This window comes from Geospiza fortis, unplaced genomic scaffold (genome assembly GCF_000277835.1).
Source record: "Geospiza fortis unplaced genomic scaffold, GeoFor_1.0 scaffold176, whole genome shotgun sequence".
NCBI classification, from domain to species: Eukaryota; Metazoa; Chordata; class Aves; order Passeriformes; family Thraupidae; genus Geospiza; species Geospiza fortis.
In genome coordinates, this window is record NW_005054514.1 from 859,170 (window position 1) to 870,981 (window position 11,812).

At 45.8% G+C, this 11,812-nt stretch overlaps 1 protein-coding gene and 1 long non-coding RNA gene across 4 annotated transcripts in view; one reads left to right on the forward strand and one right to left on the reverse strand.

The window, feature by feature from the left end:
- Positions 1–1,352: 1,352 nt before the first annotated feature.
- LOC115948772 lies at positions 1,353–11,087 on the reverse strand. Its single transcript, XR_004082554.1, has 3 exons — positions 10,672–11,087; positions 9,690–9,838; positions 1,353–1,672 (listed from the first exon to the last, which is right to left on the reverse strand). It is a non-coding gene; the product is annotated as an uncharacterized LOC115948772 (long non-coding RNA).
- Positions 10,584–11,812, forward strand: part of DPYSL2 (dihydropyrimidinase like 2) — a 51,096-nt gene continuing 49,867 nt past the window's right edge. Inside the window, exons 1-2 of one of the 3 annotated variants that reach the window (XM_031063565.1) lie at positions 10,584–10,723; positions 11,410–11,779. In XM_031063565.1, the coding sequence (XP_030919425.1) occupies positions 11,429–11,779 (351 nt within the window). In that variant the 5' untranslated portion in view covers positions 10,584–10,723; positions 11,410–11,428. Of the gene's footprint in view, positions 10,724–10,945; positions 11,032–11,409; positions 11,780–11,812 lie in introns of those variants that run through there. The other 2 variants (XM_005428952.2, XM_005428951.2) reach the window with 2 other exon arrangements.

The following is an 11,812-nucleotide window of genomic DNA, read 5'->3' on the forward strand; positions in this document are numbered from 1 at the left end:
CTTTATCACTGTGCAGACACCCCCTCTCCAGACACAATGCAGCTCTTTTCCTTCTGCCAGCACTGCTCTCCCTCTGGGAGCTGCTTCCGCCATGGAAAACATCAGAGATCAGGGATGGTCTGTCCTGTAACCAGTGGGAGCAGAGGTCGATGTTGTCTGTGCCATTTAACAGACGTGTCCCACCGAAGGGACAGGGCTTGTTCAAGTTAAAGGAGGAGAGACTCCTCCAGAACTGGGGAAGGAGCTCAGAAATTGGCCCTTGCTGTCACATTAATGGTCTTTGTTCAGGCCAGAACTCAAATAACCTTGAAAATGACCCAGTGCTAAAGGCTGCACACACACAGGGACTCCCAAAGAACTGTGATGGGAGAGAAAGTCACAGGTGAGGGAGACTGAATCATCTCCAAGGAGGGGACAGGCTTCCAGTGACCACGTTCCTTGTGTTTTCATAAAGAATCAAACCCAGCCTCCCAACTTAATTGTTCCTAGAGATAGTGGTGACTGTTTCCTCCCAGCACTCTGCAATTTATCCTCAATCAGAGCGTCTTTTCTATCAAACCTGATCATTTATTCTTCCACCAGGTACTAGTGAAACATTCTTCAGTATTTGCCTTCACTTAGTTTCTACTGCTGTTTGTTAAAGTTAGAGAGAGGGAATATATTTTGGGATCAGGGAATGTGTCCTGCCTTGAGTTGAACGAGAGAGATACACCAAAAAATTATGTGCTTTAAAATCCTGCTCCACCAAATTGACTGGACTTTCCTGCATTTTCTGATGTTGATGATATTTCAGGTGATTCTGTTGGTGCTGAGTTGTGTACATGTTCTTATTAGTAAATAACTGCTTGCCTTAACACGAATATTTCTTAAATCTGATTTTTGAGATGCTGATTAATTAGTGTCTAATGCAATAGATATCTTAAGTAATTAATTTTGTTATTGTGTCTTTTTGTCTTTATTCCCCACATCTAATTTTCTAATCACTAAAGAATTAATGAATTAAAAGATTGATGTATCAATTTACTCAAGTTATCCAAATATTTATAAAATATTTATTCAAATTATCTTTGCAGGTAGGTAAGTGATTCTTAAAGTGCAGCTCTTAATTTTGAAGAACTTTCTCTGCAAACATTTCCTTTGATCCTACAAAAGTACAATTCAACCTGCTTGGCCTCCAGAGGAGATGATCCCTATCAGATGGAAACCTGAAACTTTACGTTTTGATTCACTCAATTTTATTTAACAAATTGTTTAGAGTTGACCTCAGATCGTTAAAACAAAATCCCAGCACACCAGGTCAGGAAAGGCTGTTTTGCCCAAAATGCAACAGAAATTCTGCATCTCCTGGTACTGCTCCCCTCCAAGAGTTAGTGATACCCCATGTTTTCATTTCAACAGGGGTTTTGGGTGATTTTAAACAAATATTTCCATGTATAAAGCATATTTTGAAGGGAATATACAAGCAACTTGTACTCTTTTTGAAACACTGGTACCAAGTTTATGGGATGCTAAGGCAGCATCCTGGATACTCCCATCCTCTCTGTGGCCCATTCCAAGTGCTCCAAGTTGGCAGCGATGGAATCACAGGGATGTCTGGTTTGTCAGGAGTGCCATCTGCAAGGTTATGGAGAGGAAAAGCAGAGGCCAGGCAGGAGTTCACTCTCTGGGTGATCTGGGAGGCAAACAGATTTATGAAATAAAAGCTTGTAATGCAGTTTAATAAGATTAAATTTATTTAATAAGTGCAAAATAAGGACGTTGGTTCATTGCAGCAGCAACAGCAATGCCCCAGACTTTGTGCAGAGCAGCACAAAGAGATCTGAGGCTTCAGGGCTGTTAGTCTGTTTAGTCTCTTTTCTTACCACTGATGCTGTTCCTGCCTGGAAATAGGGGCAGGAAACTGTGAGGGCAGAGCAGTGGTGAAGGAGGATCCCCAAACAGGACTGGCTGCACACGACAGGAGCCTGGCCCAGTGTCTTGGTCTGTCCCAGGCTGTTGCTGTGGTTGGAGGTGAATTTGAATTTCTATGCCTCATTTCCCATGTGTACAGTGAGGCCAATAATGCTGCCTTTGTCTGTGGGACTATTTAAAATGCAATGAGATGAGATTTTCAGAAATGACAAATGGTTTTCGGGGCTGTGTGTGAGTGCTGGGATGAAGGCTTTGCAGAGGGGCCTGGGCTCTCCTGCTGGGCAGCGTGGTCTGATTGGGTTTTCAAGCTGTGTCAGCAAAATGAAGAACCTGAGCAGTGCACAGACAGCCCAGGGCACATCACTGCTTGAAACTGAAGCTTGAAGCTTCTTCTTAGCTTTAAATCAAAATTCAGCAACACTAAGGTATCTTTCAGTTAGCACTGGCTCTCCAGACATCACATGTGGAGAGGAGAGAAATCTTTGTGAAAACAAAAGAGAAAGTGGGTGTTTTCCTGTAATGGGATTTGATGACTTGATTTGATTTTTGCTTTGATATTTACAGCACGAAATTTTCAGCATGAAATTTTCAGCATGAAGTTTTTGTTTAACTGTTTGTCATCCCTGTTCTTCTTTCTGACATTGAACCAAATCCCAGTTCCCTGGGAACACTGATAGTCAAGAAAATCTTTGATTGAGACCTTTGGAAAAGGCTGCTTCTTCTGTGTATGTTTATAATATTATACAGCTCATAACCTGCTGCAATAATAATCTGAAGCATATAGGAAGCTTCAGTTCTTTCTGTTTCACTTAAAAATGTTGCACTGCTTGAAAATCTGTTTTGTGTAGTTATTTCTCATTTTTTCCAGTTGGAAAAAAAGTGTACCTATCTGGCACTATGGCCCAGTTTAGCCATAGCCATTGGATTTCCAGTGTAGCAGTTCTTTCTTCTCTATTACTGCCTCTGGTTGGCATTTTTATTGCAGAATAAAGCAGGACAGTCTGTTTACTTCTATTGATGGACTCAAGACATTTTTCCTCTCCTTCACCTGGGTTCACCAGGTCAGTGATGTGTGCATGTAAGCCAGCAGGGCATTCAGAGCTGTTTTTCAGAACCTACGTGTGCAGACAGGTGCCCTGTGTTTAAAATAGGCTCTAAAGCCATCCCCAAACATGAGGTGAAGCTGCTTAATGCAGCTTAATGGTAAGATGCTTTTGCACTATGAACTGGTGGAGATTCCAGCCAGTGCAGCTGATAAACAGAACCATCAGCACAAGCAACACCTTCTGAACTCACCTGGGCATTTTCATCCAGCATCCCTTCCTCCCCTGGAGCCTGATAGACCCTCCCCCTCCTTTCTTTCAACTTGTGGAGTTCAGATATGCACAGTGAATTCCTTACAAGGGAGAGGGGAAGGATTTCTGTGCTGGTGGGATGTGCCTGTGTGAATGTGTGATGAATATTCTCAGCTCTGAAAGAAGCATGGATTCTGTTGCTGCCTCTGGGTGCTCAAAACTGGCTCCAGTGCCCAAGGAAGCCTTCCCTGAGCCCAGCATCCTGTAATGTAAGTATCACATGGCAGGTGATGTCCCAGGATATCATTATGTTATATTTAAGTATTTTTATTCCAGTAAAAGGCAAGGTGCTTTCACTGAATGGGAAGTGCTCCTCTAGAATTGTTAGGGAAGAGCAGGGACAGGAGAGAGCAATTCTAGAGCAGCTGAAAGGAAAGGTGAAGCTGAGCTTCACCCCTGATGCAGTTGCAGCATGTTAATCCGAGAAGAAATTGTTTTTCATGAGCCTGGGCTCCTTCTCCTGTTGAATTTACATCTGATTCTTTTTTTTAGTGCTGTTGTGCCCTGTCTCTGAGGAACCCAGGGAGCTGCCAGCACTCAAAGTCAAGCAGGGGAATCAGAGGCCAAGCTGTGCTTTATGACCTTTGTTATTATTTTTGACATTATTATTTATTAACATAGCACTTGGAAGGTGTGTGAAGTTCACGTGGATCACAGCTCTGGCATGTCTGCAATGGGAAGATCTTATCTGGGGAGATGGGGAGCAGTCAGGAGATCCCAGTTACAGGACATAAACTGATATTCGCTCACTCCTCTTTGCTTTTTGGCCAGAGCTCCCTGCCTTGGAAGGTCAGATTTTAAGCCATGTTCCAATAGTAAAGGTTGCCATTATCAATTCTGGGTTCTTTTGAGACAATGCTGGAAAAACTTCAGATAATTTCCAGTCCCCAAATCAATGGCTATTTCCTGCCCAGTACCAGCTCCACACAAATGTCAGTGATGGTGAGCCAGAAGCTGTCATATTCTGAGAGAGGAGTTCAGAGGAAATGTTAATATTTAATGTTGCCTTTTTGTGGTTAGATGGGTGAGTTCTCTTAATGACACTTTCAGAAAGAAGCATATCTCAGTCATCAGCTGTAATTCAGCTGTGGTGGTGCTTCCAAATGTCACAGGACATTTATGGATCTCAAGGAAATCAAAAATTTTGGAAATTCTGTCTTAAATATTGAACACTTCTGAGAGATTCCTGTTGCTTCTGTCCATGATCATCCTGGAAATAGTTGAGAAAAATCTGATTTTAGGGCAGGCTGGTGCCTTTCACATACTGGATTAGTGAGGAGAGATTTTGATAGCAATGAGGCTCTCCACTCCCTCTGAAAGTCATTGAGAATTGTGGGCCTAATTTCCATTTGGACCTTTGGAAAATCCTCTGGTAATTGACTCAATATTTGTACTATTGCATGGACCAAAACTGTTTGCATGGACTAAAACCCACTGGCAATAAAATCTGAGTGGCAGAAATTTTCTAGGGCTACTTTATGTTAGCTGAGGTCGCTGAGGAAAAAAACGTAAAGGAAAAGTGAGGCATAGGATAAACAGAAATAAAAAGGACCGTGGAAAAAAAAAAAAGATTTTTGTCTCAGCATTTGAATGGACTGTATTCATTTATCAAAAGACTTTCTGCTGGTCTTTAATGTTCCTGAAATAATGTGTCTCGTCTTTGAGTGCTCACTGCCAAGAAAAGCTGTCAGCCACTCCAGCAGTTATCATATCCCAAAGGGAAGTTGGTTAATGATTTCCCTGTGGACAACTTGGTCTTTCAGATTTTGTGCTCTGCCACAACAATTTCCAATCCAATGAAGCATTTTAGGATTTGGTTGGATTTTTAATACTCAAGGAATATTCTGGAAATGGCAGTTATTCAGTGCCACCTCCTGATCATGAACTTGTGCCTTAGAAAATTCAAATCCAGGGTGGGATGTGGGGAGCAACAATGGGTGAGGCAACACTCAGAAAGAGGGAAGGTGGCTTTCCCAGCTTCTGGCCAGGCAGGGGAATTATTATTGCAATGGCACATGCAACAGGTTGATGCTTTTAAAGGCTGCATAATTTTGTAAGTAGTGCTCGTGTTAGAGTTCAGCACAGCCTAAAACAGATCCTTGCTCTGAGCATCCCTAAAATGTTGTTGATTTACATTCAAGCTTTGTTGAGCTTCTCTTTGAGAATCAGAGTGGTTTGGGTTGGAAGAGACCTGACATATCATCCCCTACAGAGATCCAGGCTGGAGCTTTCTAAGCCATCCCTTAAATTGCCACAGTGGCTTGTGCCAGGCTTTCTTTGCACATTTTCACTGTAGAATTGACTCAGTGGAGTTCTGTTACAGAGTTCTGCTTCTGCAAATACCCAAATTTCACTGGGATCCTGCTTTGCGTGATAAATCTTGCACCCACTGGAAGTATTAATAATTAATTATTTGCAATAGGAAGACCCCCAGATTTGGAAGTAGTTGCTGTCATTTAGTTTAATAATGGCAATTTAATGGTGGAATATACTGCTGTAATTTCTGTCTGGGTTCTTAATTGTTAAATAATGAAGAAAATTCTGGATTTGCAGCAATTATCTCACATAAGGATGGAAGACAAATAAAACAACATAGAGCTTATATTGCCTTGTTTCTAATTGAAAACAAGATTGATTGTTCACCCTTGGAAGTAACTGTGAGCATGAAATGGAATAAAGCACCATTAGACATTTCATTCATGAGAAGTGGAATCAGAGAATCCCATAACAATTTGGGTGGGAAGGGACCTTAAACCCCACCCAATCCCCACCTCCTGCCATGGGCAGAGACACCTTCCACTATCCCAGGGTGCTCCAGGCCCTGTCCAGCCTGGCCTTGAACACTTCCAGGGATCCAGGGGCAGCCACAGCTGCTCTGGAATTCTGTCCACTCCCTCACCACCCTCACAGAAAAGAATTTTTTCCTAATATCCAATCTAAAACTGCGCTCTGTCAGTTTAAAGCCATTCCCCCGTGTCCTGTCACTCCAGGCTCTTGTAAAAGCTGGGATTTGTTGGCCAGATGGAACAGGAGATGAGAAATTGCTGGTCACCATTGGTGTGACACAGGGATCAGTCCTGTGCTCCTGAGTTTTTCCAGTCAGATTCCAGGGCTCTGTGCATGAAGGAAGTCTCAGTATGAGAGCAAAGAGACAATTTTCCCCTTGTTTGACAAGAAGCCAGCCCAGTGCCTATCTTTGTGCTCACATTTCCTTTCTCTCAGTGTAAAGTTATTTTTGCAAAAGAAAATTGTGCAATCCAGGGTCTTCATGCCATCCTTCTCCTTGTCTCTGCCAAGGCAAATCCCCAAATGGGGTTTGTCTCCTCTCATGGGGTGCTCAGTGCTGAAGGCAGGGAGTACTTATGGCACTCAGGACTTTTGTGCAGGAGCATAAAAGGATCTTAAATTAGGCCAATTCTGCCACTCTCCTGTGCAGTTTCAGGTAAGCGCTCTATTCATCACTTTTCTGGGGTGTTGTTCCTGATGGAAGTCACTTGCTCCAAGGTGTCTGGAGTTTTAGGATATTAAGAAAATCTGAAGATGTCTTTCTACTTAGTTTCCCTCTTTTGTTCCTTTTTTCAATTAATACATCCACATACCATGTTATAAATTTAACCCATTTTCATGTGTTGCTAAATGGTTTATCTGCAAATAAGCATTCAGCTTATTCTGCTCTGCACATCCCTATAACTGACAGAGCAAGAACTAATTAATGCTCATTACAGGAGCAGAATAAAAAGCTGCTGCATGGAGACTGAAACTACCAGTGTGATTCCAACTGCCCTGATCAATTTCTAAAGTTGTGTTTAGGTTTCTCCAGTGTTTCCTCACCTTTGTAGGGCCAAGTATGAGCAGTTTTCTGAGGAATTTTCATATTGACACCAGGTTTATGACATTCAAATCAGAGTCAGTGTCATTCTCAAATTAATTTATGTGGTTCTCAGTGAAAATAGAAACCCTGTGGGATTATTAAACACATGGATTATCAGCTGCCAGTGATTTTTCAGTAAAATGTTGTTATTTCCATGCTTAGAGCATGGGCATATCCAGTTGCTGGCTTAATATGTTACTACTCAGGAATTGTTCTGTGTTATGTAGCTGTGAACTCAAATTGAAATATAAATTCCATCATCCCATATTCTCGTTATGATAACAAAATTCATGGGAATCTGATAGTACCTGACTGGGAATTGTGGAATCTTAAACAAGGCTTGTGTGTCAGGCACTATAGAGGTTTAGTGGGACTCATGTAGGCAATAATTGCTTTGTCTGGTCCCAAACCCAGAGTGATTTTGAGGGTCTGAGTTCTCAGCGCACTGGCTGGTGCATCTTTACTCACGCTAAGACTTTTCCTGGAGGAAGAAATATTTGAGGAATAAAGCTGTGGAATCATGTAGACACATTTAAGTGTTTCAGTTCAAGTGTAACAGAATAAATAGAATTTGTTACAGTTGGAAGTTTTGCAAGATCTGATACGTGGGTTTCAAGTATCGGATCTTGCAAAATAAATAACTTTTTTATGGAATTGCATCCAGCTGGGATTTTTGCCTCAGCAGCATTTACAGAAGGCATCGGTCTGAGGCCATGGGAAACAGGATACTGAGGGCAGACACCTAGCCAGGTCACGGTGAGAAGAGTGGGGTCATGGGAGCCAGGATGCTAATAGAACTATCCTGTATCTGGTCAGGCTTCTGCTTCTTGTTCACAGCTGGTTCTGGTATACAAGGTAGAGTTCTGAGTTGATGATTGGGCCCTGCCCTAAAAGATCCCTACACCTGGTTGTGTTTGCCACACCCCCAGCTCCTTGGATCTTGCCCCTCAGATGGTGCAGTTTATGCATTTGTTATTTTGCCATTAAAGATCTTTAATTTTGGGCAAGTTCACTGTACCCATTCCTCTATTTTATGCCACACTTCCCCCGGCCGAGCCAGATTAGGGATCACAGCAAGCCGGACTGTGATACTTTTTTTAATTGCCTCCTTTGTTTTTTCAGTGTCCATGAAAGGACCATAAAAACAGAATTAGTAGACAGACACTGTGAAATACCCAAAAAGGAGAATAAAGCCAAAGGAGGATGTCTTTTAGCAGTTCAGTAATTTTTTGGAATGCCTGAATTTCCTCTGGGTGATTGAAATCATCTTTGGTTTGATACAAGAGACCAGCCAGAGTGTCAGCAGATCAGCAGACACGGGTGAGGTCTTCGACAGAGTTGCCATAAGTTCAGCTGGAAATACAAATCCTGAAACTGAAATTCTGCTCAGTGTGTCCTCAAGTGCCTGTGGAAAGGGGAAGCACTTGGAGGTTGATATTCAGCATGAGGTTATCTGTATGTGGTAGGGTTATTGTAAAAGAGTCAGATCTGAACAGCAGGAAAACTCAGCCTTTGGAAGTGACTTTTACCAGCTCTGAGACATTTGGAGGTTTAGTCCTGTTTGCAGGATTTCATTCCTGTCTGGATCCCTGCGCAGCCTCTGGCTTTCCTGACAGATCCTTCCCACTCTTCCACAGAGCCTGTGCCTGTGGCTATCTGAGCATCTTCCAGGTCTGTGCCAAGGGATGAATGAGCTGGATTCCAGGCTGTCCTGAAAGCCACTGCCTTCATCTCAGCAAATTGCAGAACATGTCAACACAATCACTCCAAGGCTTTCCTCTTGCTGGAGCCTCCACCAACACTCGCCGCAGCTCCGGTGCTGCCTGATCAGCAGTGCTGTGGCAATTAATATTTATAAACCTTAAATAAAACAGCACTTGTGTGTACCTCAGAGACCATCTGTTGGGCTCCAGTCCCCAACCAAGCACCTGAGATCAGCATGGCTGTAACCCTGCTGGGTCCTTGGGGATGATCCCAGGAGGGGAAGGACATGGGGCTGTTTCCCTGGAGAGCCCCTGTCTTTGGATTCCCCCCTCCTTCATTAGTTACCAGAGCACATCATCCTCATCCTCCAGGGCCAAACTGCAGGCTTTTTTTTTTTCCTTTTAGTCTGGAGTCTTTTATCACTGCACTGTGCATTTATTACTGGGCCTTGCTCAGCTGTGACCTTGGCTTTGGTGGTTTTCCACCTTTTGGATACAAATGCCTTGATTTTTGTGTGGTTTGCAGGGATAGATGGCTCTGGGATTATTATTTTTTAAATACACCTTGATTTATTCTTTTAGTGTTTTTTGGGGGTTGTTTTTTTTTTTAATCTTGCAAAGGTGCTTGGTAGCCATTTGGACACAGATGCCTCTCAATTAACAGTTAATGCATGCATGTGCAAAGATGCCTATCAATGAATAATGCATGGGAATAAGTAGCCTGGCCATTGGGTTTGGCCTGCATAAATATCACATATGGATTATCCTGAGGGCCCCAAATCACACATGAAAAACGTATTAACATGTGGAGACGGCCACATTCGACCTATTGTGCGCTGCACTTCTTACCTTTGTGACCAGACTGGCTCTGCTCCCACGTCCCCAGGGTCTCCCAGGCTCACAGGTCTGGTGGACTCTGCTCGAACCAGCCCTTTGGGAATGACCCCAGACCTCCCTCCACCTTGCCGGCCCTGGAGCGGCTCGTTTAGGTACAAACCCTGGGGAATAAGTCCCAGATGATGCCAGAGAGTCCGGCTCTGACCCGCACGGCGCCGGGTGCGGGTGGTGCTGAAGGGACAGCGCCGGGGGCCGAGCCGAGACCTGCCATGGCCCCCGTCTCTCCCTTGACCTCATCCCCTCTCCTTTGCCCCCCTCTTCCCTCTTCCCCATCTCCTCTGCGCTACATCTCTCCTCGCCTTCTATCTCCGCTCTGCTCCCCACCCTCGCTCTGCCCCATCTGCTCTCCATGCCCCATTTCCCCTTTGTCCCCCATCTCCTCTCTGCCCCCACCTCTCCTCACCCCCATCTCCCCTTTGCCCATCGTCCCCCTGCCCCCATCTTCTCTCTACCCTATCTCTCCTTTCTTCCCCATCGTTCCTCTGCTCCCATCTCCCTTCTGTCCTCATCTCCCCTTCGCCTCCCTGCCCTCTGCCCCCATGTCCCCTTTGTCCCCATCTCCCCCATCTCCCCTCGCAGGGTCACTGTCACCACGGGCAGGAGTGCGCGGGGCTGCTCTTTCTCCTCCTTTAGAAACCTGCCCCCAGTCCTAGCCGCCTTTGGCTGCCTCCCCCGATCTCCGGCAGGGAGGAACCGGGGTCTCCTGGCACTGCAGAGGCTTAACTGACTCGCAAGGTCAATAATTTTGGCTCCTGGAGGTAAGTCCCGGTTGCCAGCTCGTTTTCCTCTCTCCCCCGGTTCCCATATCCCTCTCCCATCTGCGTCTCTGTTTCATCCTCTCTTCAGTGCCATCCATCAGCCCTTTTCCCCCTGAAGAGCGACGCCCGAAACCCCAAGAAGCTGAGTCAGCGTTCTGCTCCCGAGCCCCACTGACCCAGCTGCGATCCCAGCTGCTCCCGCCCTCCGGCTCCGCGGCGCTGGGAAAAGTGAGGAACAATGGGATTCCCGGAGCACTCCACCATTGCTGGGCTGGGGGAGGCAGGGAACAGGCTGGTGGGAGGAAGGGAGGGAGGGAGGCAGAACCCCTTTCTGCCCTGCCCGGGCAAGGGGAGCAGCCGGAGGGGAGGAGGTGCCCGGTCCCCATCAGCCTCCTGGAACAGCGAGATCTGCACGCCGGGGAAGGGGAGGGGGAGAGGGTGGGTGTGAAGGGGGTTGTTGCTCCAACCTGATCGAGTCCATTTGCCAGTTCACCATTCGCATCACTTCCGGAGCAGTCCTCAGTTTCTGCTGCAGAGTGAGTTTTTTTTTTTTTCTTCTCTCTCTCTCTCTCTCTCTCTCTCTCTCTCTCCTTTTCCCTCCCTCCTCATCTGGATGCTGGGAACTTGAAGCCTCCTCCCTTTATTGCAGCAGGATCTGCCCCATCCTTGCTTCAACTTTGCGCTGCATCAAAGAGAGAGAGAGAGCCCCAGGCTGGCTGGTGCCGATGGGGGCAGGGGACCTGCCGGGCACAGCCCTTTGCAGTTGATGTTGCCGTATCTCTAGGACCCAGATCTGTCTCTTTCCTATCGCTTTCCTCCTTTTTCCCCCTCCCCATCTCTTCTCTCCGCGTGTGTGTGTGTGTGTGTGTGTGTGCAGGATCCTCCTGGTTACCGCTGTTGTTATTCCCCCTTAGCAGGGAGACCACCCCAGCCATGGCTGAGAGGAAGCAGAACGGGCGGCAGGGCGAGGAAGAAGAAGTGCCAGCCTTCTTCAAAAACCTGGGCTCGGGCAGTCCCAAGCCCCGGCAGAAATTCTGTGGCATGTTCTGCCCGGTGGAAGGCTCCCTGGAGAACAAGACCATCGACTTTGACTCGCTCTCAGTGGGCCGCGGATGTAACAAAGTCGTGGCAAAGCAGAAGGATGTTGCCCACCTGGGTCCAGATGCTCAGTCCGTCTATTCCAAGCAGAGCGGGAAGGGAGGGGAACCATCTGTTGAATTCGGGAGAAAGGTGGAGATCAGGAGTGCCACGGGGAAGGAGGCGCTGCAGAACCTGAATGACAAGGTGGGTGCATATATATATAGAGATATATTTATA